Source organism: Tachysurus fulvidraco, chromosome 17, assembly GCF_022655615.1.
Source record: "Tachysurus fulvidraco isolate hzauxx_2018 chromosome 17, HZAU_PFXX_2.0, whole genome shotgun sequence".
Classification (NCBI taxonomy): Eukaryota; Metazoa; Chordata; class Actinopteri; order Siluriformes; family Bagridae; genus Tachysurus; species Tachysurus fulvidraco.
This window is the reverse complement of record NC_062534.1, coordinates 18,217,661-18,231,591: the sequence shown is the minus strand read 5'-3', so window position 1 is coordinate 18,231,591 and position 13,931 is coordinate 18,217,661. Positions and strand designations below refer to the sequence as shown.

Sequence of the window (13,931 nt, the reverse complement as noted above, 5' to 3'; positions counted from 1 at the left end):
TCTAATAATGTGTAATGAGGGAAAATTGGACAAACTTCACTTTACAGGCCTTAGACATGTGGACTTCAGGACATGTATGTCGACACAAATAGTATTTGTGCAAAATGTAAGGTAGAGTTAAATTAATAACAGATTTCTTTATGTTATAAGGCCCTCAGTAAACAAATCCATTTAATATTGTATTGTAAGTAAATACTTTTCTCAGAAAACTGAAAACTTTTCTTTTGAACACTGATATCTCTTACACTGCAAAACTAACCTTGGAGTTGTGTTAATATTATTCTCAGCATCTACCAGAGCCTCTGTGTCGAGGTCCATTTTCAAATTTTCCTCTGGCACAAGGGCACAAGCCTGGGGATCTGGAAATGCCTGGGAAAAAAGAAACAGGACTCTGTTGTCTGTATAAACACAAGACATTAATGTAGAAGTTTATGCAAGCATTTTAGCAGTAACAAGATCATAATGCTTGGTTGACTTTATGTGGGTGTACACAAACAGGACGTAGAACTTTTTTACATTACTTTAAAACACAAGGCTGCAACACAAAACAGCACAAGGGTCCTAAATCCTCTCAAGGTTAACTAGTGATAAGAAAAGGTCTTGGTGGCATTACTCATGTTCTCTGTACTGGAGGTCAGCATGATTAATAACTTTGTTTTGTACTTAAACAAGTGAGATCAAGGCCAAAGTGCATCAGACACACACAGACACAGACACACACACACACACACACACAGACACAGACACACAGACACAGACACACACACACAGACACACACACACACAGACACACACACACACAGACACACACAGACACACACACACACAGACACACACACACACACACAGACACACACACACAGACACACACACACACACACACAGACACACACACACACAGACACACACACAGACACACACACAGACACACACACAGACACACACACAGACACACACACAGACACACACACAGACACACACACACACACACACACACACACACACACACAGACACACACACAGACACACACACAGACACACACACACACACACAGACACACACACACACACAGACACACAGACACACACACACACAGACAGACACACACACACACAGACACACACACACAGACACACACACACAGACACACACACACACACCTCTTCATCTTCCAGATACTGGTCGGGGTCTGCAGAAGCAGGCAATCCAGCATCAGTCTTCTCTTCCCCTTCATGCTCTTCTGCAGTCTTTTCGCTTGTACACCCCCTGCGAAGACCAACATGTTAGGGTCAAACACATCAGAAACCTGAGATAAGCACAGCTTAATGCCTATATAGTTCATAACTCATACACTCCAGGTTTTGTATACATAGAAAAGTGTTTGTTAGAGCATGCTAAAACTGTGTGTGGATGTATGCACTGACCCCAGGCCAGCTTGGCAGGATGGGCCTTGGTTCTCAAAGAAATCTTGATCTATAGAGTTCTGCAGATCCAGTAAATGCTGCTCCACTGCAGCTCGAATGGTTCTCTGGAGGATACTGAAGACAAACAAATTTTTATTACTTAAAATATTTATACTTTAGCATTGATGAACACTATATTCTAACTGTTCCAATGGTGGTGTTGAAATTTTGATAACACCACAACACAGATAGTAGCAGATAACACAATAGCTTGCAGGTGGATGGGTCACGTTAACAAAATAGAGGAAGATATGGGAACAAGCTGCCTTTTGTTATGTGTTAGAACAATGGTATAACAGGAACTAGAACTAAAAACTGGAATCGAATCAAATGAAAGACGTATCATTCTTTGATGAATGAATATTACAAATCCTTGGCAAGTTTCTTTGGTTCAAGACATTTTTGGTACTTCTTGTTGATGAGTGTTTCAGTGTTTTATTCATCTTGTTCAAGAGCTATTTGCCAAAGATTACAATGTGTTTGTATTGCACAAACAGATAAATATATTTCACCCTACCGGCCTTATTTGAAAACAAGGTCATTTATGGAGAACATTTCAAAAATTGCATAATTAAAAGCGGAACATGATAATTATAATATCAATCGTCCACTGATATGGAACAAAAGATTGTCGTTATCTGTAAAGCAAACAGTTTTACATTTAGGCCAGTACATTCAGTTCCTGAGCTGTCTGATATTGTGTGACCCATTTAAAGCTGGAAACTGGAGTTTAGCTATTCTCTAACAGGGAGGAAGCAGCCCTGAGAGCACTGCCTTGAGTACTGAAAAATAACCCACCATCTTAAGCACCTCAATCCACTAAGGTCTGCAATGAAGGTATTTGGGGCTTGAGTACACTTTGACAAAGTTTATAGCCAAGCATTTGAAGGCCATACTGCCATGTACAGCAATGGCTTGCACAGCTGTGGCATGAAGTTTGGACTGGAATGCTGAAAGCTCAGGGCTCCCACGTATACAACTGTGCCTGACACCCTGCATGCCAAACACCACAGCATAAATCCTTACTCATCTCTCTGTGGAGTCTTACTTTATTGTCTGTGCTGGTATAGTAATCGCTAAAGACTTGGGCTTTGGCAAAAGCATCCTGAAATATTTGTTCATAATTCATAACAATATTCCTCTTCATTTTCCGTGAAGTCATTCTGAATATATGCTAAGGCTATATAATAGCGCAATAGCCGATAGATCAATGCTTTGACAGCACAGGCCAGTGGAATCAGTAATAGGACCCTGGCAAAGCGGCAAGATTCCTGTTAGTCCAAGCTCTTTAAACTATTCAGTTTTGTTGCTATGCACTCACAGCATGATATTAGCTAACAAATAAAACATCTGGACAACCAGAAAAGGACGCACCCACTAGTCTGTACTCTTTAACCATTCTCCACCTCACACACTTCATACTACTGCAATGGACTCGTGGGTTGTTCTGACTTACCCTATTCATGCTGAGCTATTGTAAGACCGTAAAATATATATGTAATTGGGAATAATTCAGAAGTGCTGGGTTTTGGTTTCCATTACTGCTCTGAGAGACTCTCTTCTCTCTCAGGCAGCATGTCTGCAAGCCTTAGCCTTAAATAGGTTAAGGGCTATGATGGGATTTGTTCAAGCTTTATCTTCCTCTCTATCCACCTTGCAGGAGTGTTTATGACATCACTACTGTTACTACTGTACAATCGTTAGGGTTTACATTAGAAAACAAAGAATATAATTATGAATATGTGGATATGACCGGTGGTTAAAAAGTACAAAGCATATTGAATGCTGCTTGCCTCACATTACTTTGAAATGAAATAAACAAGCAGATTTGTAGTGGAAAAGAGGATGCTTGAGCGCTTACTCTGCAGATCTTGGATGAATGCTGATGGAAGTGATGTGTGAGCTGGAAAGGAAGAAAAGGAAGGTAACGTTAGGACACTTTCACAGCCATTGACCTTATCTGGCATCAAGACAACTAAGTATTACATTAGAGAACGCAGTGATGTCGACTCCTGGACATTTTAAACTGAATTTTTACCATTTGGCAAATAAAGTTGCAGACATTTTTTTAATGATCAGCCTTGATTTATAAAATCAAGGCATACAAGTTTATAATGTCAGCTATGTAACTTTGCTAACATTAGAATTATGATTAAGGAAAGTCTAAAATCTATTGCTCCATTTTGTCCATTACGAATCGCTCCAATACTGATAATCAATCAGTGATCAAGTCCTGAGAGATGTTTACATTCATAGTTTTATCTAACAAATGGAAGGTTAACCATTCAAGGGATGTAACAAAGCCTTGCTGTATAAATGTAGGTGTATACAGACATTTTGTTGTGTTTAGGCAGGTTCTTGGAGTGCTATGTAGGCATAACCTTGAAACACAGTGCTCCAGACCCGTCTACTGACAGCCTGAAGCCCTTCCCTTTTTTGCCACCAGGGGCAGGACATGCAGTATATTCTGTGCTTCCTTGGAAGTGACATTTTTACAGTGCACAGACCAGGAAGATGGTGTCTAGCAGGAAGCGTGGGAGTGGGGTTATTTGGCAGTCCGCTCCATCTTATAAACAACCTTTGGCATGCTGCTTACATGACATGCTGAGTTCCAGCTTTTGCTTAATGTCAGATTAATGGCCTGAGTAGAAGAAAAAAACAACACTGACACAACAGGTGCTTTAAGAACTTGCCATGACATTGTGGTTCAGTGTAACAAGCAACAGTGGCATAAATACACACGTCCGTACACAGAGGAAATTTCAAGTCATCCAGCTATTTGAGCGCTATGGTGCAGTCTGGATCCATGCCAGAATCTACAATGAACTGTGCTGCTGGGCAAATGTTCTCACAGATCTGTGCTGTGCTCTATCTTTGCCTATTCTATTGTTTCTGTGTCTGTGTCTGTTCACTTATTTCGGCATACTAAAAAACACATGGATACAGTTTTAACAAAATAATTAAGCATTGTCAAATAAATCTCTGTGAGCCTGTTGAGTAATCAAAGCAATCAGTGATCATTGACAATCGTGTGTTTGTTTTAAACCAGATTAATACAATTTAGACAGCTACCACATATACTATTATTATTTTAGACATATGGTACATTTCGCTATAGAAAAGCACCACAGAATGCTTCCTCATCTATTTTCATCCAGGATAAAGAGGAAAATCAAGCAATAACTTGCCTGATGAAGTTAGATAATAGGAAAAATGGCATGGGCAAAGCTCATAAGGACTGGCCTAAACAAAATCCCCTCAATCTTTAAGTGACACACCGACAAAACTGAAATAAATCTAATAAGCACGTCCTTTTTAAATCCTTACTGCTGAAATGTCAAACACCACCTTGAGATCAAATACGTGCATGATATTTCAGCAATTTTTAGAGAGAGAAATGTGCTGTAAAGGTAGAAGTAAAAGGGAACAGAGAAACAATACACTTCCTCTGACTTGGCATTTTAGCCTGCCAACAGCTCACTCTCACACACTGCTAATGTATATAAAGCTGTCAAATGCAGAAGCTGGTCACGATTCAGCATCTTTATGGTTCCTGGATGAATTAAAAATGTTTTTCTTAATTTTATATATATATATATATATATATATATATATATATATATATATATATATATATATATATATATATATATAAAAACACAGAGTCTGCTAATATACATACAAAAAAACAGTCAAAAAATCTACATAGCATTTTATTTAAAGCTAGGCTAGTGGGTAACTAGCACATAATCTGATCCAAATGTCACACAAAACCCTGTCCAGAAGAAAAAATATCAGTAAGCCCTGGCCTAGAGATCCAGAGGGACAAATGCGGTATCAATTGTGCTACTCCAGAGAACAAGGCTCTGAATTAGCAGGTCACTATCAATTTTCATAACCTTCACAAGTATTTTTGTGTCATTATGAAAGATAGCATGCCCTTAGATCTCTCTCTCTCTCTCTACATCACCTTTGTAGGAGGACTTCACAAGCCATTTTGGGCAGCCTGGATAGCGTGAGTGAGCCGTTTTTGCCGTTTCCAGTTGGGGCACTTGGTTATCCGGACTGGGCGCTTTGAGGAGATAAAGTCTGTATGAGCAGGTCAAAGAGCAAGCACAGGCTGCCGGTGCTCATCATGCGGCCTACGATCTGCGCTGTGTGTGAAGGGCTCGGCACTCTGTTGAGAAGTGCTGCAGTAAACAAGCTGGACCCTTGCTCAAATACAACGCTGTGTGACGCAGTGCAACCAGCAGCCTTCTGAACCAATACAAGACCTGCAGAGGAGGGCCTTATAATAAACTCTTCCACTCAACTCGCTGTGTAAATCTCCACACACACACACACACACACACACACACACACACCCCAGCACCTGTCACACTCCTGTTTTATATAACTCGCCCATCAGCTACGGTGTCTCTTGGCATGCTAGTGCACTTCTCCTTTGCCCCTTACTGGATTGTGCTTGTATAGTTCTGAGAGAATCTAACACCTCCTCCTCTGAGGAAATCCCATGCTGATACATCCCCCCAAACAAGGTCAATTTCTTTAGTACCAGATATATTCTTCTCGGATCAGATTATTCTAAACCTCAGCTACAGTAGATCACGGCTAATGGTGACTTGGCACAAGTCATTGTATAAGAAAAAAAAGGGACTGCATGTACAAGCAAAATTCTGCCTGAACCTGTACCAACCCAATTATCTTTAACTCAACAAAGCTACTGATGCAAACAATTTTACAAGGAGGGCAAAATAAACAGATAAGGAAGCAGTTACAGATTAACACCAATCAAGCACCAAATACTCACACAGGCTGTGTTCTAAATAACACACAGAATATGTTTGACTGAAAAACATTTTAGATTTCACTGTGGCTGAGGAAGAGTTCGGTCACTCAAATAAACCAAGATGTCACTGTGCATATAGCAGCCTGCTGAAGTGAGTCTGACTTTTCTTGACAAAACAGACTAAAAGTAGCATTCACTATGTGATTTCCTCACATAGTGAATGCTACACTTCCAAGTTGATGGATAGGTTCATGCCGTAACAAAACAGACATTAACCGGATCAAGTCAATTGGTAACCAGTCGTCCCAAAATGTCAGCATGTCGCCTGACTTACATTCAAAACAAAATACTTTAAAATGCTAGAATTTGTAGTTTTCACATCTATACAGTAAGGTAGACAATTTCACCATGTGAAGGAACCTGACCATCACACCTACATCTGCCTGCTGAACATCCCATTCCAGATTATGTACCCCTATACTGTTATAATAACCTCTATGACCTCTCTAAGTGGAAGGCTTTCCACTTTTTTTGGAGCATGCCTGTGGGGATTTGCCCACTTAGCCACAAGAGCATTAGTCAGGTCAGGCATTGTCAAGTTGTTCAGTGGTGTTGGGGTCAGGGCCCTACGCAGGCCACTCAAGTTCTTCCTGGTCACCCAGGGCAAATCATGTCACTTTTTTACTTTGTATACAGAAGCACCTTTACACTTGAACACATTTAGACCATTCTTAGGTTTGGAGAAGGGAAATAAAATTCTATATGACAATTCTGCACCTCCAAATTTGTTGAAGAACCATATTTGGGTGCAATGGACAGGTGCCCAATAAATAAATAAATAAATAAATAAATAAATAAATAAATAAATAAATAAATAAATAAATAACCAATATAGTGACTGATTATGCTCTGCTGCCTGACAATAAAAATGATACAACAGGAGGCAGAAATGTACGCACATGACTTCTGAGCCTGTTGTGGATGTCTGAGCATTTGCTTTTTATTCCTCAACACATGATCATATAGACAAACAGCGTGCTTACTTCCTCTAGCGCCTAAGAGAGAGCAGGAAAGAGCTCGGGTGACACTTCTGAGAACATGAAGTTAGACTGACGTGCTAATCTGATATGTATTCATCATGGCTCCTTCTGTCTTCCAGGCTATAGCCAAAACTTGAGAAAGGATGAAAGAATGATTCAACAATGATTCTCTGAATCTTTTCTCTTATGATAATTCAATTCTGTAATAAACAAAGTAAAGTAAGTTCTGTTATCAATATAATTCATGTAAAAAAAGTGAAGAACTGGAGGATCGGTTGGATCGGTGAGACAAGAGACTAACTACTCCTCCTCCCACCGAGTACAACGTCAAAACATGCTGTTCACACTCCTCTGCCTGACCACCAGCAACATTGTAGCTCAAGAACACGAACGTTTATTTCAGGGGCAGCTGAAAAATACTTTCCATAGCTGGTGAAATGGATATATGGTGGGGTTTAAATTTAGCTTTGAACAGAGTCGGCTTGTCAGATTCAAACTGGGAGAGCTGCAGGAATGCGACACAAACAACTCGGGACTGTCCTGCCACTTATTTGTCAAAGCATGACAGTAACTCAAACTCGGGCTTGTATTTACTGCCTCATGAGTCGTTGTAAATACTTTGAGTCATGCAAGCAACAAACCAGAGTTCTTAGGTTTCATGCGGTATTTTGCCTAATGATGTCTGGTGAGTCTCCTAAATAATACATGAGCAAATCATCTAACACAAAATGTATACCACACATATGCCTGCAATAAGCTGTGACCTGCTGGCTGGGGATATCTATGGAAACTTACACACTCTGGCACTAAAAGAATAAATTAGTAATGAAATTAAAAATAATGGACAAAATCTGTTACAATAAAAATCTGTTGACAACCTAGTAAACACCTTAAGAAATGACTTAAGAATTCACTGTTAGGGGGTTTTTACACCTGGTCACTTCATGCGTTTTCTGTGATCAGATAGCTATCCGATGGTAAAATGACCAGGTGTTAAATGTCCTCTGAAACGGTCTCGAGATATAAATCCAATCGCTCAAACCACTTCAGGAGGTGGTCTGGAACGCATTTCAGATGAAACTGGACAGGTGTAAATGCATGTGGTTGTTCAAGCCACATACGTCAACGCTATACTCCTCCCAAAGAGAAGTACGTCACTCGCAGGTGACTCACGAGTCGTGCATCACGCCAGAAACAAATATATTTTCCCACCAGCGCTGGCTCTGATCTTTCACCCAGGTGTCTCATTGGGTCTTAAAATGCACTGCTGCCAGCGAAAATGCAGCAAACAGTAAATGCTGTTTTTTGTAGCAACCGCATACACCAAAGCGTGTTCCATTTCAATTAGCCCGGAAATTAGGTAAAATATATTTGCAATTTGGGTGGGAGTAGAAAGATCAGATTGCTATCCGATTCGCCGAGACGCATTTATGTGTCCTAATGTAAATGGAACAGTTTTAATAAATCAGATAGCTATCGGATCAGAGAAAACACACGAAGTGACCAGGTGTAAAAAGGACCTTAGACTTTATAGCAGTGTCTGACTCAAATAGACCTTTGTTTGTATTATAATAAGTCACTATGTATTAATCAATGTTTAAACTTTTAACTAAATGATAATGGGCTCATTACTGTATCCGTAGGTCAAATCAAAAATTCAGATTTACTAAACTTTTGGTAAGGTCTGATCCTCCATGTTCACAGCTGAGCATAAGAAATGGCAAGGTTCTGTAAGTTACAAGGCATGTTCATGCCAAAGCACATTTACATTTATTTCAACCACAAACCTCAATAAATGGTGACAGTGAACTAAAAAACACCCCACAGTGATGTGCGTCAGAAGTGCCTCAGCATGGAGTTATTTATTATTAATTCTGAGCATGCAATTAAAATAAGCTATTTAAACTTAAATTATATATAAAGTTGCAGTAACTCGTGCCAGTTATACAATCTGAAGCCTAAAAATCTAGATTCACATTAACAAGTCTCCTTATCCATAAATGTATGTAAACTCAAGAGCTCTTGTAGGATATAAACTTTCTTAGGACTAACTAGATATGAACCACAACCAATTCTGGGCTTGTTTTTATTGTATCCAGCTTGATAATCGATTCCCAATGTCTAAAACACTAATGGTGTATTGTACTTTATGATTTGTATATTATCACTTGTATTATACCATGTAATGTAATTTAATGAAATACTTGAAATATGATTTCAGACCTACCCAAGATAAGAGTGATTGTTTAAATGACTATTAGTAAACCATCTCTGCCTGTCTTGCACTAGGTGGTGAAACCACACCGTGTGTTTTTCATGTTTATCACTTTGGCTGCCTGTGGAAAGAATACGAGGGCACGGACACTCATAAATATACTGACTGCGACTGGTGTCCAGAGCACACAGTATTTTAAAAATGTGAAGCATGTCTATGAAAACAGACGCGTTAAAAAGGCATGTAAATGTGCGCTGTACATTTTCCCTGTTCAAACAGGCCCCTAGTGCCCCTGCCTTTAATGATTTAGCAGCATTTCCCCAGCATGACACGCTAACATTTAGGACATGGCAGGCTAGAGCAATACTATAAAGTCCCAGACTGCTCACCTTGCATCAAAGCTAGAACAGATGGGGAGGATCACTGCTCAGACTGTGAGCCAATAGATCTGTTCTGGTTTTGACCTCCAGGCTCAATTCTCTTCTTCAAACAAGACACTACCCTTTTTAGCCTAGCAGGGATCACGGGAGCTTTGGTGGGAGAAACAAAGAGCGGCCACAAAACCAGCAACGGCAACAGCTCAACTATATAAGCACAATGGTGTTTACGTGGTGTCTTCTGCAAACATAAATTCTGTCAAACTGAGATGTGTTGGATTTTACATGAAAAACAACCCAGCTAAAAACACAGAAACTGTTTCCGGTGCAGTGTCTCACAATGGGCTGGGAGGCTGACAGGACAATGTGACAACACAGGGGTGTCTTCCACTGACTTGTGATGACTTCCACAAGTCTGTGCCACGATATGCTAACGGCGCTTTACCACTAAATGATGACTCAGCAGATTAGCCATGATCCTCCAAATCTATGTTTTACTCAAGTACCCCTGCTGAATTCAGTCATACTTGTTGCCCAGGTACCAGCTGACGTGGAGCTCAAAATAGTGCAGACCAAATCCCAAGTGTCTTCCTATTTACTTCAATTAATGTCCTACATAAAGAATAACAATATTCTCAACAGGATACCAAGTGCACTCGTGCACAGAGCAAAATAACATTGCATTGCACAGTCTCTTGCATTTTAGTTTTTAATGTCTGGTTAGGTTGAAAATCCTTTGCATTTTCAACAAAAAGTTCAACTGAATATTAATGTACGAGTTTCCTGATTCGAGAGTGTGGAAACATAAGTTTCGCTTGTACTTCTATCACTTATCAGTCTTGTGATGGAAGAATCACCTCCAGCTCACATCTGTTCACATTTTTTTTTTTCATTTGTTATGTTATTACACAAAGGGTAGAAACGGAATGACACAATCATTCCTAGAATTGCTCGCATGCCATCTAAAATGTTTATGGTTATTTACGGTTGTATCTAAAATCAAAAGCAGACAAGACAGACACATTAAGTCAGGTTCATTAAATGAACTTTTTTCTAACAATAAAAATACTACAATTAATAAAAACAATAATGATGATGATAATAATAAAACTGTCTATCCTCTAAAACCAATTCTTAAAAAGCTAGAAATTAAATAAAATGGTCACCTACCTAGAAGAAGGGGTGACACTGGTGTGTTGGGGGGAGAGTGAAGAAGGACCGTCCTCGCTATCCTGCAGAAGCTCCTCACACACTTCTATCTTCTCATCTTCCAGGAGCTCAGTGATCTGAAACATGAAGGGAAACAAATCAGAACTGGATCCCATCAGCTGTCATTTAACAAACATGTGAGGATCTTTCATGACATCTTGCAGGTCAAGGTTTTACAGACACAAAATAACAGTCAAAAACATTTTGAACTTCATTTTATCGTGCTGTATCGTGTTTTTGTGTTGCAGTACATTCTGTGTGAGGTTCTATGCATATGTAAATAAGGCTAAATGTAGATGCCAATCTAGATGTAATATGCAAATCATTTCATGGTGGCAAAGGTTTGTAATTCGGTCTTCTGTAATAAGCGAGCTTCATAAAGTAGGCTGAAAATGATTCAGTGCAGGACATGATATACTGCAGAGTTATATAACCTCTAAAACACACTGTTACTGATGAATGCTATTATTCAAGTTGATGACATACTAATAAAAACTGTCATTATGGTAAAGTGAAAAGCCTTTTATGTACATGTAACCTGAAGGCCCATGGTCTACACGATGCCTGCAGCACTGCTTTGAATCCCAAACGTCCTCTACATCTGCTGCAGTGTTACTGCCACGTTGCCATGGTAACCACACCGGCAGCTTCTGATTGGCTGGGTGCGGTTGCTACTCATCGTGTATGCAGATATGAGTCATATGCAGTACGAGCGATGGCTGTGCTGCAGGCTCTGGATCTTTACACTTCTCTCTAAGCTTAGAGCCATTATCCCATTAACGCAACAGTACGAGTGTTAAACACTTGCAGTGTTTACTCACCATGTGAAGGCTGAGTGACCTAGAGATTCCTCGTCTCACTACATGATTCAGACCAAAACAAAAACTGTTGCCCAGGCTGCACTTTGTTTAACAAATTTATGTGCTTCTGCAGGGTACTAATTAGGCCATTTATACTTCCCAACACATGTCTAGATGGTTACGACGTAAATGTAAATGCACAGGCCATAAATGCAAATACATGTTTACCAGAACTGCCACCGTTTCCTCTTTGACTTCAGTAGTAGGTACAGTCAGGAAAAAGCAAGCTAGTGCAAATAGTCTGGTTTCATCCTCTATACCATAAATGAACATCTCTATTCCCTGTGTCATGTACACCCATGATGAGCTGAGATTTATGCAGTGCAAAGCTGGAGGATGGTGAAGCTATTTAATTTACATTATCAAATGGTTAGTGGGTACAATATGAGTACTGCTACTCACAAGGCTACCACTGGTTTTGATGCTTTTTTTTTGTTTGTTTTATTCAGCAGGTCACCACTTCCTTAGTGCAGACTCTACTGAAGTCCCACAAAGCTCAATGCTTAGCCTGCTTGTATTTTTCACTAAGCTCATATCCTACTGATGACACATAACTCATTCTTTCATCCCTGAAATGGGACTGAAACAGAATGATTTTCCCAGGGAAAAAAAACTTTATCCAGCATAGAAAAGAGTCTTAAGTCTGTTTTGAATCGGTTTATGATTAAAACCTGTTTTTTATAATCTATTACAGTATTATATGCCACAATGATGGAGGTTTTAGCCAAGATAAACTCTATATGGTGATATTTAGGAAGGTGTCAGGGAATGATGCATTGCCTGTAAGGTACAGCACCCATGAGGGGCAGAGGTGGCAAAAGTACACACATCCTTTACTCAAGTAGAAGTACAAATACTCATTTTTTAAAAGACTCCAGTAAAAGTTGAAGTAGTGACTACACTCTTTTACTCAAGTTAAAGTAAAGAAGTATGGGCTCTGACATGTACTTAAGTAAAAAGTCAAAAAAGTAAAAATGTGTGTGTGTGTGTGTGTGTGTATATATATATATATATATATATATATATATATATATATATATATATATATATATATATATATATATATATATATATATATATAATAAATAAATAAAATTTTGGAGTGTGCTGATGGATATTTGTGTTCATCAGCCACAAGAGTGTTACGAAAGGCAGGCACTGATGTAGGTAAGGTTGGGTGGAGTCAGCGTTCACATTCATCCCAAAGGTGATCAGTAGGGATGAGATCAGAAAACAACCACATATAGCAGGAAAGGTCAGGTGACCCAATACTTTTGGAAATATAATGTATACCAAGTGTATCACCAAGGCCATATCCCAAACTGTAGGGAGATTCCAGTTCTGTACTTGAAAACAACTCAAAATTATTGTGATGTTTTACAAATGACAAAATTAATGTTAATTAAATTAAGCACTTCGTGTTTTTTGGGTTGACACCAGGGGCGGTTCTAGGATTTCATCTTTAGGGGGGATTATCCCTCAGTGAGAATTTAAAACAAGAAGAGTTCTATATTATATATGACAACTCTGGTAATAAGAATAGTGACATTTCACTGCTTTCGGTTGCCGTCTTTGCGTCTTTCCGCCGATTAACGTTATAGATAAACGCCTCCAGCTCTGACTGCGCGTGCACGCTGCGCGTACCTGTGCTTTTCTGTTCAAATAAAGCAGACAGCTGAAGACGCACTTTTGAAAGACTACAACACGCGTGCAAAAGCAAAGTAAAAAAAAAAATCGCTCTTGGATCAAACTGATAAATAATTTTCTTTCCCATCAACAACATGTTCTGCATTTTAACGTAATTTTTATTGTTTATTTATGAAAGTAAAAATTATACTTATAGGTTTAGGGTGGCTGAGATTACAGACAGGGGGCTGAAGCCACCCTAAAAAAGGGCTAGAACCGCTCCTGGTTGACACAATTCGCAACGCATTCGCCAGGAATCCTTTTTGACGCCGATTATTTCAAACATCTCCC

At 39.3% G+C, this 13,931-nt stretch overlaps 1 protein-coding gene across 6 annotated transcripts in view; it reads right to left on the bottom strand.

Moving 5' to 3' along the window:
* fam13b (family with sequence similarity 13 member B) overlaps positions 1-13,931 on the bottom strand; it is a 35,840-nt gene that overhangs the window by 9,508 nt on the left and 12,401 nt on the right. For all 6 annotated transcript variants that reach the window (XM_047802644.1, XM_047802643.1, XM_027136014.2 and 3 more), the window contains 5 exons: positions 11,056-11,171; positions 3,326-3,367; positions 1,426-1,539; positions 1,162-1,267; positions 260-369 (listed from right to left, as the gene is read on the bottom strand). In XM_047802644.1, the coding sequence (XP_047658600.1) occupies positions 260-369; positions 1,162-1,267; positions 1,426-1,539; positions 3,326-3,367; positions 11,056-11,171 (488 nt within the window). The remainder of the gene's footprint in view (positions 1-259; positions 370-1,161; positions 1,268-1,425; positions 1,540-3,325; positions 3,368-11,055; positions 11,172-13,931) is intronic.